Genomic DNA, 21,031 nt, shown 5'->3' with positions numbered 1-21,031 from the left:
ACTTTACAGCAACATTTTATAGTGATACAGTAAGCATAAACTGCACACATTTCCATTGCTGTGGAAGGAACATGCAATATATGTACATTTTATGTCACTCTTCCTTACCAAAACAAATTCAACTGTGTGGTCTGGGATATAGCATATAATGGAGTTTGAATCAAGTTAACCCTCTCACAACTTTGTATACGTGGATGAGGCTGGCTTCAACCTGACCAACGGTCACAGAGCTACTGTGGATTTGCCAGGCCAACGGGGAGGAAATATCATCATGTGTGTTGCTATTTCCGAGCATGGTGTCCTAACCCATATCCCCCTTATAGGGCCATACAACACCCAGCATCTACTCAACTTTTTAGAGACTCTCTACAGGGCTCTCATCCCTGATGATGAGAGGGGTCTGTTTAGAGAGGATTTGCCAAAGTATGTGGTCATTTGTGATAATGTGAGTTTCCATCGATCAAACATCATAAGGCAATGGTTTGTGACCCACCCGAGGATGCTCATAGAATTCCTCCCACCTTATTCACCATTCCTTAACCCAATTGAGGAGTTATTTTCAGCATGGAGGTGGAAGGTGTACGATCGTCAGCCACACACACAGATGACCCTGCTGGCTGCAATGGATGCAGCATGTGAGGACATCACAGTAGACGCCTGCAGAGGATGGATAAGGCATTCCAAAAGATTCTTTCCACGTTGCATTGGAAGGGAAAATATCCGGTGTGATGTGGATGAGAATATGTGGTCCGACAGACAGGAATGTCTGGATGTGTAGAGACAGCACAACAGTGCTGCGGGCAAAGTTGTGCCTTAGGGGTGGTTTCCTGTGTTTCTTTCTAATTTAGTTTTTTTTCCTTTGTGCCCCTTGGGTTGTCCAGTCTCTTTCAATCAATAACCCACATACAGTAATATGTAAATAGTACTGTTGAAATTGATATATGCCATAGAAGTGCAGCCTTGTGCATTTTCAATACAGTAACTGTCATCCAAACTGTAGCCTACGTTTACATCAGGTAATACTGTCAAAGTACACAGTTACATTGACAACATGCCTAAACATTTTGACGACCTTGTTCGTGAACAATGACTCAATGACTTATCATTCTGATGACACTGACATGATCATTGGCATGAATATTTACTTTTGAGAGATGTACTAAGGATTTTTAGTGACTGACTAGCTTTAGAAACATATCTATTGTATATTGCAGTTTGTACAAATTGTTCTGAGAAATGCACTTATTATTTTGCACATGTTAGTGATGATGTTAAAAATACACCAAAGCGACTGAGAAACTGTAATAAATGGAAAGCACAATGTTCAGGGCCATACAATGTGTCCATTGTACAGTATACAGCCTACAATGCACTGTACTACAGTATCCATTCTCAGACTTTCTCCTTCCCACCTTCAACAACCTGTTTGCTCTCTGAACTGGCTTATATTGGTTGTGTCGCATCATTTGAAACAGGTTAAATCAATTTTGAGTGGTTGTGTTCAATCAATGACATATGTTCTCTATTTGTATTTGATTGTTGCCACGTGTGTTTACCAGTATGGATGACATGTGCATTAGAGTGCAGAATGTGTTTTGAGAATGAGTTTTGCTGAAAAGTCTAAGTGAGATCTGCAAATTGTGTTTTACCATGTGAAATGGTTTAAGGTATTGACAACAGACTGCATAATTAGCTAAATGAGTCCAGGCAACTGAGAACTTTGTTCAGCCAATGGGTTTTTAGTGTTTTAGCAATTGAGAAAAACTGTATGTCTATATACAGTGTTGTAATGATGTGCAAATAGTTAAAGTACAAAAGGGAAAATAAATCAACATAAATACAGGTTGTATTTACAATGGTGTTTGTTCTTCACTGGTTGCCCTTTTCTTGTGGCAACCGGTCACAAATATTGCTGTTATGATGGCACACCGTGGTATTTCATCCAATATATATGGGAGTTTATCAAAATTGGATTTGTTTTCAAATTATTTGTGGGTCTGTGTAATCTGAGGGAAATATGTGTCTCTAATATGGTCATACGTTTGGCAGGAGGTTAGGAAGTGCAGCTCAGTTTCCACCTCATTTTGTGGGCAATGTGCACATAGCCTGTCTTATCTTGAGAGCCGGGTCTGCCTTCGGTGGCCCTCCTCAATAGCAAGACTATACTCACTGAGTCTGTACATAGTCAAAGATTTTCTTTGGGTCAGTCACATTGGTCGAGTATTCTGCCACTGTGTACTCTCTGTTTGGGGCCAAATAGCATTCTAGTTTGCTCTGTTTGTAAATTCTTTCCAATGTATCTTTTTGTTTTCTCATGATTTGGTTGGGCCTAATTGTGTTGCTGTCCTGGGGTACTGTGGGGTCTGTTTGTGTTTGTGAACAGAGCCCGAGGACCAGCTTGCTTAGGGGTTTATTTGTCCAGGTTTATTTGTCTGTATGTAATGGCTATGTTATGGCAGGTTTGGGAATTGCTTCCTTTTAGGTGGTTGTAGAATTGAACGTCCGTTATATGTATTTTGATAATTAGCGGGTATTGGCCTAATTCTGCTCTGCATGCATTATTTGCTGATTTACATTGTACACAGATGATATATTTGCAGAATTCTGCATGCAGAGTCTCAATTTGCTATTTGTCCCATTTTGTGAATTCTTGGTTGGTGAGCTGTATGTTCCTTTTGGTGGCATAGAAGGCCCTTCTTGCTTTGCAAGTGAAATAGATAATAAAGGTGAGATAAACAAAAAAATTAACAGTAAACATTACTCACAAAAAGTTCCAAAGAAATAGAGACATTTCAAATGACATATTATGGCTGTATACAGTGTTGTAGAAATGAGCAAATAGTTAAAGTCACTTTCTCTCAATTAAGAGGAGTTCAAAGCCAATCCAGGCTTGGACATTGCCTCTGATGCAGAATAAGCACTGCTGCAATTGGCCAACAATGAAAATACATGAATTCACATCTGAAATGACTCCTTGGGGAGCTCTTTCAGTTATCTGTGACTGATTTCAGGAAACATTTTCATAAACTCAAGTGTTGGTGAAGCTGCCTATTTCAATATTTTATGCATTTTATAGAAATCTTTAATTTACCCTTGAAAGCTCAAACAGATTTAGCATCATGTGTCGGAGGTGCACCTAATTCATGGGCCTAATGTGCAGTTTCTGAACATGTCTGATATAATTACCAAGACCATGATTTATTATGCTGTGTGTCACTGTCATATTATAAACTGTTGGATCATACTGTCTCTTTGATATTTCCTAGTCTCTCTTTGGCCTTTCCTAAGACAGCCTCATCAATGGGATTTTGTGCATGAGTAGAGTCAGTTATATCACATAGTGAATGAAAAGATCAAACATTTATTTGAGATGTCAAGGGGGCAATTGTAGCCTACCATTCAGCCACTAGATGGTAACAATAGTATTTTTCCTAGGCACAAACACTGGCCACGTAACATAATATACATCATTGTGATACTGTATGATAAATAGTGACCATTTCACTACTCACTTAAACCATTGCAGAAGCAGATGTGTAGCCTATCATAAGATGCCTTATAAATTATTTGGACAGAATGGGCCATAGCCTATTGTCATGATCACTCGGTTAAATTATAAGATTCAAGTTTATCCAAACCTCACTCACCACTTTCAAATGTCCAAATAAATAAATGTGGAATTAATATAGTCGTGCGTGCGCTTAAAGAAGCTTCTCAGGTCGGTGGTGGGCGGTGCGAGATGGAAGCGTCGCGTCATGGAAGTGCCCACCCTCGCATCGGGTAAGAGCCGCAAATAGAAGAGAAAGTTCAGTGTTCTCAAACGATGGATGGAGGGCGGTTGTCTGACGTAGAGTGAAATGTATGTACTGCTGCAAACAGCTGTACGGATTTAGCTTTAAACATGTTTTATTCAAAACTAAGAAGTCCAGGATTAACACGTTCTGTAATGAACGTTATTTGAGCTCACCAGCGTTATTTTCTCATTTCATTGCAAACTTAATTTTCTAGATTGAACTCTGCCGTGCTCGAATTGGCTCGGAGTCTTACCTTCTAAGGACATTTAAACATTTAATACCGTGGAAGCTTTTTTAAAAAATATAATAGACTAATGTATACCAACTGGAATTCATTTTTTATAAATTTGACCTGCATTTGCGTTGTATAGCAGCAGGAAATGCATTTGTAACAACGGATTTACAACGCTTGTTTTGGGGGCTGTGCTTACAATGGTAAAATAATATGGACATATCCGCATGAATTTAGATTTTCGGTCTGAACAAATACAACTTGTTCTTACACTAAACATATGACTGAAAAGAAGCATGGAGGGGTCTCCTTTGAAGATACTGATTTCTCTCTGGTGTCAGTTGGTGGTTGCTGGCTACAGTGTGGAGCTAGGAACCTACGACCTGGAACGAGGCAGACCAGCCAAATGCGAACCCATAGTAATCCCCATGTGCCAGGGCATTGGCTACAACATGACCAGAATGCCCAATTTTATGGACCATGACAACCAAAAGGAGGCTGCCATCAAGCTGAATGAGTTTGCACCTCTAGTGGAGTATGGCTGTGATGTGCACCTTCGTTTCTTCCTCTGCTCTCTCTACACCCCCATGTGCACTGATAAAGTGTCGACCTCCATCCCAGCCTGCAGGCCCATGTGTGAGCAGGCCAGGCAGAAGTGCTCACCCATTATGGAGAAGTTCCACTACGCATGGCCTGACTCGCTGGATTGCTCCAAGCTCCCGACCAGGAATGACCCCAACGCGCTGTGCATGGAGGCTCCAGAGAACGACACCAAGACAGAGATCAAGAAGGGAGAGGGCATGCTTCCTGTTCCCCCTCGGCCAAGGCAACCGGGTAGCGGTAACGGGCGCTCCACTGGCAGTCTGGGGTCCTGCGAGAACCCAGAGAAGTTCCAGTACGTGGAGAAGAGCCAGTCGTGTGCTCCCCGCTGCTCCTCGGCAGTGGACGTGTTCTGGTCCAGAAGGGACAAGGACTTTGCCTTCATCTGGATGACGGTGTGGTCAACGCTCTGTTTCGTCTCCACGTCCTTCACCGTTCTCACCTTCCTCCTGGACCCCCACCGCTTCCAATACCCTGAACGGCCCATCATCTTCCTCTCCATGTGCTACAACATCTACTCTGTGGCCTTCATCATCCGCTCGGTGGCCGGGGCCGAGAACATCGCCTGCGACCGGGAGAATGGCGAGCTCTACATCATCCAAGAGGGGCTGGAGTCCACAGGCTGCACCATCGTCTTCCTCATCCTCTACTACTTCGGTATGGCCTCGTCCATCTGGTGGGTCATACTTACCCTCACCTGGTTCCTGGCCGCTGGTAAGAAGTGGGGCCACGAGGCCATTGAGTCCCACAGCAACTACTTCCACATGGCCGCGTGGGGCATCCCGGCTCTGAAGACCATCATCATCCTCACCATGAGGAAGGTAGCAGGGGATGAGCTGACGGGTCTGTGCTACGTGGGCAGCATGGACTCTGGAGCGCTCACCGGCTTTGTGCTCATCCCTCTGTCCTGCTACCTGGTCATTGGCACGTCCTTCGTCCTCACCGGCTTTGTGGCGCTCTTCCACATCCGCAAGGTGATGAAAACCGAAGGCACCAACACGGAGAAGCTGGAGAAGCTGATGGTGAAGATCGGCATCTACTCCATCCTGTACACGGTGCCCGCCACCTGCGTCATCATCTGCTACTTCTACGAGAGGCTCAACATGGACTACTGGAAGTTCAGGGGGCTAGAGGGCAAGTGCGTGTCGTTCCCCGGGCGCCGGAACGAGGACTGCTCCCTGGATGCGTCGGTGCCCACTGTGGCGGTGTTCATGCTGAAGATCTTCATGTCTTTGGTGGTGGGCATCACCAGTGGTGTGTGGGTGTGGAGCTCCAAGACTCTGCAGACCTGGCAGGGCCTGTGCAGCAGGAAGCTGGCATCAGACAGGACTAGCAGGAAGCCCTGTGGCAGCGTGAGCTGCAGCACACACTGTCATTACAAAGCCCCTGCCGTGGTGCTCCACATGGGCAAGACAGACCCTTACTCAGAAAGCCCCACACATGTCTGACACTGATAGACAATATATTACCAGTATGCAGTTCATTCAATGCTCTGTCTAAACGCATGGAGCTACTGGGATGACATTGTAGTATATGGAATAAGACTGAGAGGAATGAGAGAAGTTAAAATTCAACTGTCAATTGCTGCTTTTCTGTGCACAGGGAGAAAGCACAGGCTACAGTATGGAAGTAGACACAGCTTTCCTTATTTCAGTATTGATGCATTTCAGTATTGCTCTCTATAGACACACAAGATGTGTGGACTGTATTACACAGAGATGCTCGACTGCAATGCAGAAAAGGACTTGCATGGACATTTTAAAGGAGAGACATTGTTCTCCCCTGAACTGGGTATAAATAACTTCATAAATATGTTTAAATGTTAAACAGTCTATTTATTGTATATATATTTAATTGAAGTTTACTTTGGTTTCTCACAAGTTTGATTGGAGTGAACATGCATCTATTAGGCTAAAGATTAAACTCTTGAGAATCAAGGAAAATAAAGTGCCTCTTATCAAGTTCTTACGAATAATAACATGTGGTATACATTTTCAACCGGTCTTTTAATTGTATGTTCTTGGTCATGGTTTATTTACTATTATTAAGTTCAGTGTGAATCCTATATATGTTTCAATATGGCGTCGCTTCATTATATTGATTGAGGAAATTATATTTAGTGGAGACTTGAAAGGAAAATCCATTGCAAAACATATTGCATCTTACGTTCTCTTTGATAATAATTTGGTTCTATAATAAATAAATAAAAACATTTCTCACAAAAGGAGAACTTGGTTAGATTACCTATGGCTATAGATATTCATGATTCGTTCATTTCATTAACCCAGGTCGACCAGAATAAATCAGATGTGCTAGACTGTAGTAGGGTTCATTCTCTTTTGGGTGAAGTAGACTGTAGTAGGGTTCATTCTTTTGCAAATTAAAGGTGGCCTGTTTCCTATGGTAATGCCAACATGAAAAAATGAACTGTAAACCTTTGGAGCACATAGAATATAAGAATAAATACAACCGTTTATATTCCTAACTTTTGTAGCCTAATACACCATCTCTTCTCACCACAATGTTGTAGCCTAATACACCATCTCTTCTCACCACAATGTTGTAGCCTAGTACACCCATCTCTTCTCACCACAATGTTGTAGCCTAATACACCATCTCTTCTCACCACAATGTTGTAGCCTAGTACACCATCTCTTCTCACCACAATGTTGTAGCCTAATACACCCATCTCTTCTCACCACAATGTTGTAGCCTAATACACCATCTCTTCTCACCACAATGTTGTAGCCTAATACACCATCTCTTCTCACCACAATGTTGTAGCCTAGTACACCATCTCTTCTCACCACAATGTTGTAGCCTAATACACCCATCTCTTCTCACCACAATGTTGTAGCCTAATACACCATCTCTTCTCACCACAATGTTGTAGCCTAATACACCATCTCTTCTCACCACAATGTTGTAGCCTAATACACCCATCTCTTCTCACCACAATGTTGTAGCCTAATACACCATCTCTTCTCACCACAATGTTGTAGCCTAATACACCATCTCTTCTCACCACAATGTTGTAGCCTAATACACCATCTCTTCTCACCACAATGTTGTAGCCTAATACACCCATCTCTTCTCACCACAATGTTGTAGCCTAATACACCCATCTCTTCTCACCACAATGTTGTAGCCTAATACACCATCTCTTCTCACCACAATGTTGTAGCCTAATACACCATCTCTTCTCACCACAATGTTGTAGCCTAGTACACCATCTCTTCTCACCACAATGTTGTAGCCTAATACACCCATCTCTTCTCACCACAATGTTGTAGCCTAATACACCATCTCTTCTCACCACAATGTTGTAGCCTAGTACACCATCTCTTCTCACCACAATGTTGTAGCCTAATACACCCATCTCTTCTCACCACAATGTTGTAGCCTAATACACCATCTCTTCTCACCACAATGTTGTAGCCTAATACACCATCTCTTCTCACCACAATGTTGTAGCCTAATACACCATCTCTTCTCACCACAATGTTGTAGCCTAATACACCATCTCTTCTCACCACAATGTTGTAGCCTAATAATACACCATCTCTTCTCACCACAATGTTGTAGCCTAATACACCATCTCTTCTCACCACAATGTTGTAGCCTAATACACCCATCTCTTCTCACCACAATGTTGTAGCCTAATACACCATCTCTTCTCACCACAATGTTGTAGCCTAATACACCATCTCTTCTCACCACAATGTTGTAGCCTAATACACCATCTCTTCTCACCACAATGTTGTAGCCTAATACACCATCTCTTCTCACCACAATGTTGTAGCCTAATACACCATCTCTTCTCACCACAATGTTGTAGCCTAATACACCATCTCTTCTCACCACAATGTTGTAGCCTCTTTGAATACATTGATCACAGGACATTAAGGCCAACATTTGTTATTTCTTTTCCTGTCGACAATTTGGTCCATAATTACCTCTCTTGCTTTGGCGCAATTTTCTACAGTGAGAATCGCTCGCCAACTGAATGGGCTGCGTATACTATAGGCTACATCCTGGAAGCAACATCGACACACTATTCCGCGAAGAGAATTGGAGATGAATAGAGTGACAATCCGTGGTAAGTAGTCTCAATGTTCAGGTCATCATCTTTAAAGAGATACCTGGGGATTTTGGCAATGAAGCCCTTTATCTACTTCCCCAGAGTCAGATGAACTCATCGATACCATTATGTCTTGACATCCAGTATGAAGGACGTTTGAGGCAGTTTTGTGAGCCAATGCTAACTAGCGTTAGCGCAATGACTGGAAGTCTATGGTATCTACTATAGCATGCTAGCAGTTACCATAGACGTCCAGCCATTGCGTGTGTGCTAACGCTTGTTAGAAACTTCCTTCAAACTGCAGGCAGAGACATACAAATGGTAGGCGTATCCAAGAGTTCATTTTACTCTGGGGAATTAGATGTAGGGCTTCATTGCAAAAAATCCCGAAGTACCCCTTTAAAATGCTGGAGCTGTTCACAGAAAAATATATTTAATTAATGGGTGTGCTAATCCTTTCCCCGAACCACTATTGTGCCCTCTCCTCCATTCTGTTTGATCCCCATGCAAATACACGGCACCTTGATCCAGGAGGAGGAATTTGAAGTAGGCCAACTAGATCTCAGCACTAGTCCAGCGCTTTACACCTAAATTGGGAGGAATTTAATTGAAGATTTGAATTTGACCAAAAAGCTTCACAAATGTCATACTACATCCTGCATATTGGTCATTGGTTGCATGGTTTTGTCTCTGAATTTGGGACATCAAAGCCTTATTCTGGCAGCAACTGTTCAGTAGGCCTATAGATTACACACACACAATTAGGGTGTCAATGTCAATTATAAGCACGCATGAATATAAGAGACCAGCTTTTTCACTGTAAGGCTTGCTGGGATGCATGTTGTTTGACAGTAAATGTAATTGTTTATGTCTGTCTGTGTAATTGTGTTCCGTGTCAGGCAACATATGGGGTGATGGCATGGAAAGATGTGAGGACCAGGAGTCACATTTACATCATCCGACTGCTGCTCACTTTAACGTTTAGATTTTGTCAAGCTTTGTAGACGGTTGTGTTGTTTTGGGGGTTTTCATTTAACCTTTGTTACATACCATCAACTTCAACATTATAAAAACTTAACAACTGCATTCAAATTCAGAAGATTGTGGCATGTGTGTGTGTGTGTGTGTGTGTGTGTGTGTGTGTGTGTGTGTGTGTGTGTGTGTGTGTGTGTGTGTGTGTGTGTGTGTGTGTACGTGCATGTGTGTGCATGTGTGTGTGTAAATGTAAGGAGGGAGATGGGGGTTAACCTCTGTGTTTTCCTTGCAAGGACATTGTAGACATTGTCCATTGCTTGGCAAAGAGAGCTGAAGTCTTGACATCGCCAACCACATTTAACTATTAAAAGTGAGTGTGAGTTTTCTTTGGAACACGTCTCTGGAACACAGTAACTGGAGGTAAATCCACATGCATCTGTTCGCGTACGGTTGAACGAGCTGCTGGCTTCCTCTCGGGTTTACGCTCTGTGACATGACCCAGTGAGGTGAAACATTTGCTCTTAAAAAACATCTAAGAAAGCCAGTCCCACCTGTGTTTTATGTGATTAGATAGGAACTGCAGTGTGCGGAAGACAAGGGTTGAGTAAGGAAATATGGAGGCACTTGATTTATTTGTGTGGCTGGACAGAGAAAACGAATCCCCAAAGACAACATACAGTGATTGCAGTAACAGGGAGCTTTTGCAAACTTGTGTTGTTTATAAACCTTGTTCAATGGGGCTTGTTCCAGGATTGAATGCTGTCTGTATATTTTCGTGCCAGTAGTTTGGGAATTTTCTAGCTGTTCTGTTCTATCTCCAGAGGAAAAACTTGTTCAGACTCACAACACTACTGAACTTCTATGTAGATGGAAGGGAGAATGGGGCTGGGCCCAGAATAGCAAAAACAGAGTTTGTTTGGGCTGTGTGTCCTGTGGGGCACCATACCTGTGGCCAACAGTGTAAAGCTGAATTTAAATACAAACCAGGTGGTAGAAAGTCAGTTGATGAAAAATGTGAGATTCATCCGAGGAATCAGGTAGAAAATCATCCGACGTGCCGACTGCTTCGAACTCTACTTCATATATAGAGTAAAACACACACCTCTAGTAACACCTGCCCTTCACACACACCTGTGCCAGCCAATCAGCACGACCATGGAAAGAATCCCCACACACTTTTTTTTTAACAGAAATGCTCAATTTCAAGAGTGAGTAAGCTTGGTCTTGGTCGAAAAGATTTTGCTTGGCCAAGGCACTGTTTTTTTCAACCACAAGGCTCAGGGGGTTAGCCTTGAGGAGACATCCTTCTCTAACTACAGTCTGTGAGACAGATTGGACTCAGTGTCTGTCTGTCTCTGCACCTATCCGAAAAAGTTAGAGGGGACTTCAATATACCTTATCTTGTCTTTGTCTCTAGCTACTCTCTCCGGATCCCTACAGTGTATTGACTCAGACTGGAGAAGCATGACATCGGGGTCGGTATCTGGTTTGTTTTTGTGTGGGAGGAGGTTGATTTATCACACAGTGGAGTATTACATGAGCTGTTTAGGCTGGATGAATTGGATTTATTTTCGAGGTGGGTTTATTAAAAGGACTACTGAGCTGACGGTGTCTATGTGATTGTCTGGGCAGTCGGTGTGAATAGAAATCCGGCTGTCTGGTCATGCGTCTGATTAGAGGTGATCGTTATGGCACTGAGGCCCCTCCCTCCTGGCCCTAAACCTGCCTACCCCTCGGGGGGTGCGGGGGAGAAAGCATCCTGCATTACCCTGTTGCTGTCCCTCCTCTGCCCTCCCCCACTCCCTCTCAGTACTATCCCTTTCCTGGGCGGTTTTGATGTGTAAATGAGTGCATTGAAAACCTGCAGGAACCAAAGAGATGCTTTCCATGAAAATGCTTCAGTCTGAGAGCAGCAGCAGAGTTCACACAGCTCAGACCCTTCACTACTGGCCTCCCACTGGGCTGCCAGTTCAACACCGTCTCTCTGGCTCTCTCTTACCCGCACACACGCACACACATTCACTAACCAGCACACACAGTTATAACTATTTAATACACATACAAAAACATTTTCAGATATACAGTACATACAACTTCCAACAAAATCCAAGCCTAAACTTCTGATAAAGAGACTAGTGTGAAAGAATAACCTTATTAGAGCCTGGGTTGAAAAAAGAGCAGAATTTGAGAGAAAGGTCCATTGCTGAAAATTGCGATAATATCTACCATGTAAATTAAATTAAATCTGAGGAAAACCCAAAGATTTAGAGCATTCATTATCTGCTGTATATTTTTCAATGCCTTGGAATTTCATAAATATTTCAGACAATCATGAGCTATTTAGTAAGCAGCAATGATGGGGCTCCTGAGTGGCGCAGCAGTCCAAAGCTCTGCATCTCAGTGCTAGAGGCATCACTACAGACCCTGGTTCGATTCCAGGCTGTATCACAACAGCGTCGTCCGGGTTAGGGTTTGGTTGGGCTAGGCCATCATTGTAAATAAGAATTTGTTCTTAACTGACTTGCCTAGTTAAATAAAGGATCATAAAATGCATATTGTTGCAACACAGAGCTAATATCCCTGTTATAACAGATGGTTACCCAAACCATTTATGTCTTTAAAACATGATGTTGTTTGTCCAACTACACGATAGGTATGAACAATCATAACTCTTTATAATGTAATGTCTTTATCGCTGTTATTTGCTGGCTTGCCAGTGATGAATCATATCATGTGCCTTTTCACATCTGAAAGCCCTGATATCTTCACATTGTAAGAAGTCTCAGTCTCAACCGTCATGACATGCATACCAATGGTACAATCACATTTGATGTCAATATGAGAAATTGTAATGATCCGGTAAGGATCAGTACAAAGAGCTTACAGAAACATTTACCACAGATAGCAGTTCAGTTGGATTTGGAACAGACAACTCCATTATTGTAATTAGTTGAAATTTCAATTTTTTTAAAATATTTTTTGATATATTTTTTCACAGTCTGTGATCAGTAAATCAGACAGAACTCTAAACGCGTCTCGTCCCTTTTTCTCCTGCCTCTGGACTGGTGGATGAGTTAGAGAACAGAGGGAGGTTCCGCCTCTCTTGCTGTGTAGCCGCTAATAAGCTAACAGCATCGCCGGGATCATAATCGGCTTTGCCTTCTCCTCAGATACATTGATTTCATTTCAAGTTCATTTCATTTCAGTGTTGCTTATACTCATCCTCTGTTTCGATTTAAACTCATCCTTTGATATGACCCAGGGTGCAGTGACTCGGGGTGGAGTGACTCGGGGTGCAGTGACTCGGGGTGGAGGCTAGCAATGGCAAGCATTTGTTTGAGGGTTAAAGAATAATGTTGCCCCTTTCATCGTGTGGTTGTGTTGCGCCATAGATCAGAGGCTTAGGATTATGTAGGTCAGGCGTTTGAAAGAGAGAGAGCACTCCTTCGGTAGCTGCCATTTTGAATCGGTTGCTAGGCAGCACCCCTTTAATCGCCAGTACCATAGTCTCTTTTGAGAGGACATAAAGAGAGTAGAAACCACAAAAGACAACAAAATCAACAACAGCAACAAAGGACACAAAACCATGCTGCATTACGACCTGCTTTATAGAAACACTGAAAAGAAGAAGCGAAGTGAAAAGGCCAGGATGTGAGTCTGTCTTCACCCTGCACACCTCTCTCCACTACCCTGCTTCGTATGTCTGCCTGCACTTTACGCCTCTCTTCACTACCCTGCTTCGTATGTCTGCCTGCACTTTACGCCTCTCTCCACTACCCTGCTTCGTATGTCTGCCTGCACTTTACACCTCTCTCCACTACCCTGCTTTGTATGTCTGCCTGCACTTTACGCCTCTTTCTGTTTGTCCCCATTACTTTCAAATGCGAGAACACAACCCTGTCTGTCACACTAACTGACTCTTACCTCCTAATCCCAGGAAACAACATGACACACCGTTTCAAAATGGCAGGTGTGTGAGGCTGGCAGGTGTGTGAGGTGGGTGAAGAGGATGAGAGCTGCTTGCATCTCTGTTGGCTGGCAAGTGTGGCTGTCACACTGTTACCCTGTCCCAAAATATACTCATGTCACGCTCAGCCATCAAAGGCTCCCCCCACGGGTCTGTGCTCTTAGAAAGCCAGCCCAGCACAGCCTTCCTCCTCTCCCCAGGGTAGACAAAAATCTTCCAAGTTCCTCTGCCTTTGAATTCACTCCACACTTTGATTTGAACTTTTTAATCTCTGAGTGCTGTTTCATATTTATTTGCACTCCAAGGAACATTATTTCAGTCAGAGCCTTTTCAGTACCACCAGAAAAAACAGCTGAGAACTTAGGTCAGCAGCATACCACCCTGCATCCCACAACTGGCTTGCTTTTGAAGCTAAGCAGTGTTGGTCCTGGTCAGTTTCTGGATGGGAGACCAGATGCTGCTGGAAGTGGTCTTGGAGGGCCAGTAGGAGGCACCCCTTCCTCTGGTCATTTTATTTTATTCCCCAGGGCAGTGATTGGGGACATTGCTCTGAGTAGAGTGTTGTCTTTTGTTTTGGATGGGACATTAAACAGAGTGACTCTGTGGTCACTAAAGATCCCATGACACATAACGTAGGGGTGTTATCCCTGGTGTCCTGGCTAAATTCCCAATCTGGTCTTCATATTGTACCATCATGGCCACCTAATCATCCCCAGCGTACAATTGGCTGTTTCATCTCCTCTCCCCTGTAACTATTCCCCAGGTTGTTGCTGTAAATGAGAATGTGTTCTCAGTCAACTTACCTGGTAAAATAAGGGTAAAATAAATAAACATATATTTTTACATATTTTGTGACCCAGCAGTGTCGCTAACAAACCAGAAAGAACAATGCATTGCGATTGAGTGACAGATGAATGAACTGAGGAGTACTGAAGGGTTTTCAGCAGTGGTGTGAAGTTCAGCATAGCAGAGGTGTGTGTTAGTTGATTGGGATCTCCCCATGGAGATCACACACACACACAGAGGAGTGATTTTGCCCACTAGCCCCTGGAGGCCTATAGGCCTATTGTGTTCTCTGGCCCATTGTGAAGCTGCTGGTAGCTTTATAGAGGGGTGTAAGGAGAGCGACCTCCCTCACCACAACAATACCACTCCAACCCCAACCCCCCAACACAGGGAGGGCAGAATGGGACTGGAGAGGTGGGGGGCCTACTTAATTAAGCACAACCCAGGTGGAAAGAAGGAGGGCCAAAGGGGAGGGGGGTTGAGTGTCGCCCCCCTGTACCAATCAAACCAACCAGTGGAGTATAGCTGTTCCACTAGACATGCTCTGCATCATGTTCTCTGTTCTATACCATTACCAGTAAACACCCTATATAGGCCTACATCTTTTAGCCCAAAACCTCTCCTTAAACTAATCCTGAGTGGGCTCTCGGCAGATAGAAGACTTCAATCAGAGAGAAAACCATTAAGGCGTGTAACTGAGTATTAACCACCCCTGGACTCCCACCTCCTACACAGCAGAACTAAACACGGGCAATTCATTAAAAAAAACGGTCTGCAGCTGTTGTGTCCTGCAGGAGGTCAGATTCCTGTAAAAGAAAGGAGGTGTGAGCAACCCTTCTAGTGTGTGTGTGTGTGTGTGTGTTTTCATAGGATAGTCAGAGGGGCTGCTGACGGCTCCATAAAGGACCCTTTGAATGGCGGAGCTCTGGCTAATGCACAGCAGATGTGGAGGAAAGAATATCCACCCAGGTTGAGTGGCCCTCCGCAGCCAGGCGACAGGAGCCCTGTCCAGGGGAGGTAGCCAGACAGCGGGCAGACACTCTGGTTCTCTGGACCCACCGCGTCTGGAGGTCTAGGCTTTATGTAGGCTTTATGCCACGTCTCCTGGCTCTGACGCCAGCGGGGGCTAGGATGGCACCTCTTGGCCAATTAACATCCTCTCACACCGTTAGCATGGCCATGTAACACACGATACGTTTGCCGTCTGAACTGAGCTGCTGACGCGAAGGCGACATGGCCAGGTAAGATCATCTTCTCAGACCATTCACTGAGCCAGGTAACACAGAGGGCCTGTTCACTCTCACACACTCTTCATCTGTCAATAGGGCCACGTTGGCCAGGTGATCACAGGGGAGACAGGTGATTCAAACACCTCTGACTAGAGTACAATAAACACCTGCTGTACTGTACAGCTACCGTAGCTTACTAAATACAAACAAACTGAAGTTATTTAATCCTGTGATTCAGTCGATCTGGAAAAGCAGTGAAATAGGGGACATTAGTAATACTATTACAGGTCTCACTCTTTGCAACATATCTCAAGTAAAATGTTAACGTACAGTTCAAACCTATGAAGGATGAAGTGAGAATGGGCTGGCCATAATTCCAATTTAACAAGATAGTAACATATCCTACTCCCAGTGAGGGGAGAGGAGAGGGGGGGGCGTTATTGGGGCTTGTCTGTGACCCAAGGTGTTCCGCTTCGCCTGACCGATAATGAAAACAAACAACAAGGGGAGAAGTTTCACACCATCAGCACCTTCCGTGTAATACACCCTCCCCTGTTCCTCACCGCACACAGACTTACACACACAAACTTCTCCTCATGCCCCTCTGTCCCTCCACACAAATGGGACCCAGGGGGGAACAGAGACCCAGGGTGCACCTCACTGCCCGGCATCACTTTCAATTTGAATGAAAACTTAACACCCAAAATAAATTTGGCTGAGTGGATCGCCACCCCACTACCCCCTCATTCCTTCCTCACAGAGAAAGTGGACCCGGCAGGCCAGATGTTTGCCTTAGTGAGGATAAATATCGAAGTGCCAGCTTTCTCTGTAAGGCAATCTGCTCTCTGTGTCGTTTGTCGGATTAACGAGGGTAAGGCAAACATGGGGATTATGTTCCTGTGGCATTTCCCGCTCTCTCTCTAACCACTCTGTGTAAACACCCCGGGCCTCAGCCTCCCCTCACTTCAAGTTTCAAGTTTTATTAGTTGTATATACGGGACGTACATGGTATATAACGTCCAATGAAATGCTTACGTGCAGGTTCCTTCTCGACAATGCAACAACAATAATAAATAATAAAAGATAGGACTACGAATGAAATAAATATTTTATCATCAGTATAATAAAGACGGCCCAATTTAAAATCCAATATTAACACGTGTTTTGGGGAAGGGGGGTCGGGGGGCAATGCGTTTAAATTGTGCAGTATTTAGCAATCATAATATGAGTCTGGTAGCAGCAGTTGTGATGAATGTGTGTGTGTGTGTCTGTGTGAGTGAGTGCATGTGTGCTAAGTTGCAGAGGATCAGAGCAGGTGGTCAGTCCAGTTCAAGTGTTCAGCAGTCTGATGGCTTGTAGATAGAAACGGTCTCTGAGCCTGTTGTTATCAGACATCATGCTCTGATACTGTCTGCCCGACGGTAAGGGAGTGAACAGCTCGTGGCTGGGGTGTGAGGGGTCCTCAATGATGCTGCGGGCCTCCCTCAGGCAGCGTTTCGAGTAGATGTCCTGGATGGGTGGGAGCACGGTCCCAGTGATGTACTGGGCTGTCTTCACCACCCGCTGGAGGGCCTTGGGGTCGTGGATGGAGCATTTCCCGTACCAGGCCGCGATGCAACTGGTCAGGACGCTCTCGATGGTGCAACAGTAGTATTTGGAGGACGGGGGGTGGCATTCTGAATTTCATCAGCTCCCTTAGAAAGTAGAGACACTGTTGTGCGCCCTTGACAAGAGTGGTGGAGTTGTTGGTCCATGCCAAGTCCTCGGTGATGTGGACGCAGAGGAACTTAAAACTGCTGACTCTCTCTACTGCAGTCTGGTTGATGTGGATTAGGGCATGTTTCCTCTGCTTCCTGAAATCAACAATCAACTCCTTTGTTTTCGTGACGTTGACAAAGTGGTTGTTGTCCTGTCCTGGCACCACAATGCCAGTTCAATTACCTCCTCCCTATAGGCTGACTCGTTGTTGTTGGTTATCAGGCCTACAACCGTAGTGTCGCCAGCAAACTTGATGATGGAGTTGGTGTTTTGAAAAGCCACTCAGTCGTGGGTGAACGACAGAGGGCCGAGGACACACCCCTGGGGGGCCCCTGTGTTAAGAGTAAATCATGAGGATCACTTCCACCTATGCTGCAGCATTTTGTGGCTGCAGAGTTCCCGGCTCCCCCGTGGCCGTTTGTTTAAGTAGCAGAGCCCCTGGAAGAGTGTTGGTTGTGTTGCGTGTCACACATTGAGTGTTAGATAGTGCTGTCGGTTACACTGTGTGTGTGTGTGTGAGCAGGACAGCAGTTCATGAGTGTACAGGGGGTACTGCTAATCCCTCCTTCCCTTGTCTCCCCCCTCTGTTTTCCTCCCAAGGAACTATTTTGTGACACTTCAAACTGAAAACACTTGTGGAATTCCTCTCACAGGCTTCACTGAGGGCTTTGTCTCAGAGTGCCCTCTTTCTCAGGGTATCACTCTGAAATGTCTCTCTCACACACACACACACACACACACACACACACACACACAGACACACACACACACACGCGCGCGCTTGACCTAACAAGATAAATGCAGCCCTATCCCTGACACCCTGCAGCTGGTCAACACTACTGGTCATGTTCCCTGTTGGTGCTGAAGGGCCTGGCATGGTGTAATAGAGCTAGAGGCCAACCGGTGTTGATGAGCACCTGGCCCAGTGTGGCTCTGGCCTGCAGTCTGGAGCCAATAATAGGTAATTTCTGGACACATCCGCCCAGCGCTGTGTCAGCCTTAATGAGGCTCTTCTCTGGCCTGTAAACAAGAACAGATGCAGAGCAGACCAACTACACAGGAAATGTATTATTACCAGAACAAGGAAAGTCATGATGAAGTGCGACGACAGAGAAAATGAAGACGGAGGTATCGAACTTAGCTGCAGCTAGACCTGAAAAAAAACATCACTAGCCGTCAAAATCATCACCGGCCAACCACCTCACAACGCCTATATCGGCAGGCAGTTGATTTCAGTTCTACGTCGAGCTGGCATGTACTGTTCAACACGTCACAATGGAGAACCATGTTCATCTTAACATAAAGAACAACTTTCATGTAATAACTGTTTTTTCATTGGGTTTGGGGTGATTGAGCATTCCTTAATTTGCTGTACAAAAAAGGTCTAGTGTGTGTGTGACACTGTGGCCTATTGGCAGCCAGCTGGTTCCTCTTAGTGCTGAGCAGTCTAATGTACAGTGATCAGCCTAAGTCAACACCCCTGGCCGGAGAACAGGCTTAATTGATGATAGGAAAAATTGGAGCCAATCTTTCTGAACTGCCTATAGAACTGTCTCAATAGCCCCGTTTATACCTGGTTCTAACTTGCGTCCTTTGTCCTGATCTTTTCCACATTGTGATTGTGCCCACAATTTTAGACAGGTGTAGACAATCAAAAGACACGTTGTGATCTGATTGTAATCATGTCCACCTCCGGAGGTAGTCAGACACACATTGTGTCTGGATATGTTACAAGTGTAGACCGATCTGGACAGTGAAACCAGTAAATTGTCATTATTCCGAACTCTAAAATAATTGACAGGTGGCACCATTGACTAATTACCTCCATATGTGTCTTACAATAAATATTATTCTGAAAGAATAACTGTGAAATAATTTACACAAAGGAAGGGACCAGGGAATCTGGTCAGAATGCAGACACAGTGGACGGATAACAGAAACATTTTAATACCATGTGTAGACACATTTCTGGAAATGTGGGTACAATTAGAATGTAGACTAGATCTGGTCCAACGACCTATTCTAGCACCAGGTATAAACGGGGTTACTGAATTCTCTGGTTTTCTTTGCCCATGAAACACAGACGGGGAAATTGGCAGGGGGAAGAGGCAGTGTGTTGGGCTAAAGCAATGTGTCCCAAAACTCCTGAAGCGCCTCTAGCTGTTCCACTTTGATCTACTGGGGCGGCAGGGTAGCCTAGTGGGGCGGCAGGGTAGCCTAGTGGGGCGGCAGGGTAGCCTAGTGGGGCGGCAGGGTAGCCTAGTGGTTAGAGAGTTGGACTAATAACCGGAAGGTTGCAAGTTCAAACCCCCGAGCTGACAAGGTACAAATCTGTCGTTCTGCCCAGCCTAAAACCCCAAACAGCAAGCAATGCAGGTGTAGAAGCATTCAACTGTTCAACTAACCATCCAGGATTAGTTGAATCACAGACAAAATAAGTGAAATGGCTGGGGGTACTTAACTCTAGAGTAGCTTAACTCAGGAACTAAATCAGCAGACAAGTAAGATGAAGGCTATGTTGAAGACTAGATGTGCTTCTCATGACACGCATACTGAGTGAAACACAGGGAAAAAAGCTGTAGAACAGGAACCCTTTGACAAGTGAAGATACAAGTCTAGAAACTGTATTGAAATTACTGTCATTTGTTTTCCCACGTTAGACAGGCAACCTGAACTGCTATTCTAATCCTGCCAATACAACAGCTGCAACATGTAACATGGCTAAAATGATCAAAGTGCCAGGATGTAAAACCAATAAACACCACAGCACCCCCGGGGTCAGGAGTGGATCACTTGAGCACTCTGCTCAACCTCTCAAATAGAAAGACAAATGGATTCAGCCAGTAAGCAGTCCAAGTCTGTCTGATCCGATGTAGGCTGTTTATTCCTAGTTATATGTACATATCTACCTCGTACCCCTGCACATCGACCTTGTACTGGTACCCTGTGTATGTAGCCAAGTGTATTAATACTTGTGTTGTTATGTGTTTTACTTTTCTATTATTTCTCTATTTTCTTTCTTTCTGCATTGTTGGGAAGGACCCGTAAGTAAGCATTTCACTGTTAGTCTACACCTGTTGTTTACGAAGCATACGAATAAAATGGTCTATTTCCGGATCCAGTCGCAGCAGTGCATAAATCAGTGATGTAAATGCTGGGTGAGTTTGAACTAATCTGGGATGAGGGAAGGAAGGAGGGAGGATTTCAGAGGAGAGCAGACTCCCATCGGGGTGATCTCCCTGTCTTTCCCCGGGAAGAATCTCAGCCTCATAACTTCTCTATTTCTGCATGCTGGAGGTTTTTTTTTTTAACTACATTTTTTTTATCATCAAAGGAGGAGGACGCACTCCTGTCGAGAAATTTGGGGTAAAGGAGTTTGGAGTAGAGGGCTGTTTCGTGAATAATGCATTAGTAATCATCTGAGCTCGCATTGAAAGGGAGAAGGGGATTTAATTGGGTGCATTGATGTTGCTGATACAGAGGTCTTGGGAGTTGGTTCTGTCAGTCGTTTTCAGGTCATTTTTGTCCCTCTGTATGGTTCTGTGGCTCAGTCTGTTGACTTTGTTCCACAGAAAACGTTTCATCACCAGACCTTATATGAAGATTGGT

General features: G+C 44.4%; 1 protein-coding gene across 1 annotated transcript; it reads left to right on the top strand.

The window, feature by feature from the left end:
• The first annotated feature begins 752 nt into the window (after positions 1-752).
• LOC110503731 (frizzled-9-like) lies at positions 753-7,111 on the top strand. Its single transcript, XM_021582217.3, has one exon. It carries the CDS (start codon positions 4,323-4,325, stop codon positions 6,072-6,074), a length of 1,752 nt encoding a protein of 583 aa, XP_021437892.1. The 5' UTR covers positions 753-4,322; the 3' UTR covers positions 6,075-7,111.
• Positions 7,112-21,031: the final 13,920 nt, after the last annotated feature.

The sequence above is a fragment of the Oncorhynchus mykiss genome, chromosome 24, assembly GCF_057628025.1.
Source record: "Oncorhynchus mykiss isolate SJ-2025 chromosome 24, ASM5762802v1, whole genome shotgun sequence".
Lineage (NCBI taxonomy): Eukaryota > Metazoa > Chordata > Actinopteri > Salmoniformes > Salmonidae > Oncorhynchus > Oncorhynchus mykiss.
Note: the sequence above shows the minus strand (reverse complement) of the source record. Positions and strands in the feature narration are given on the sequence as shown.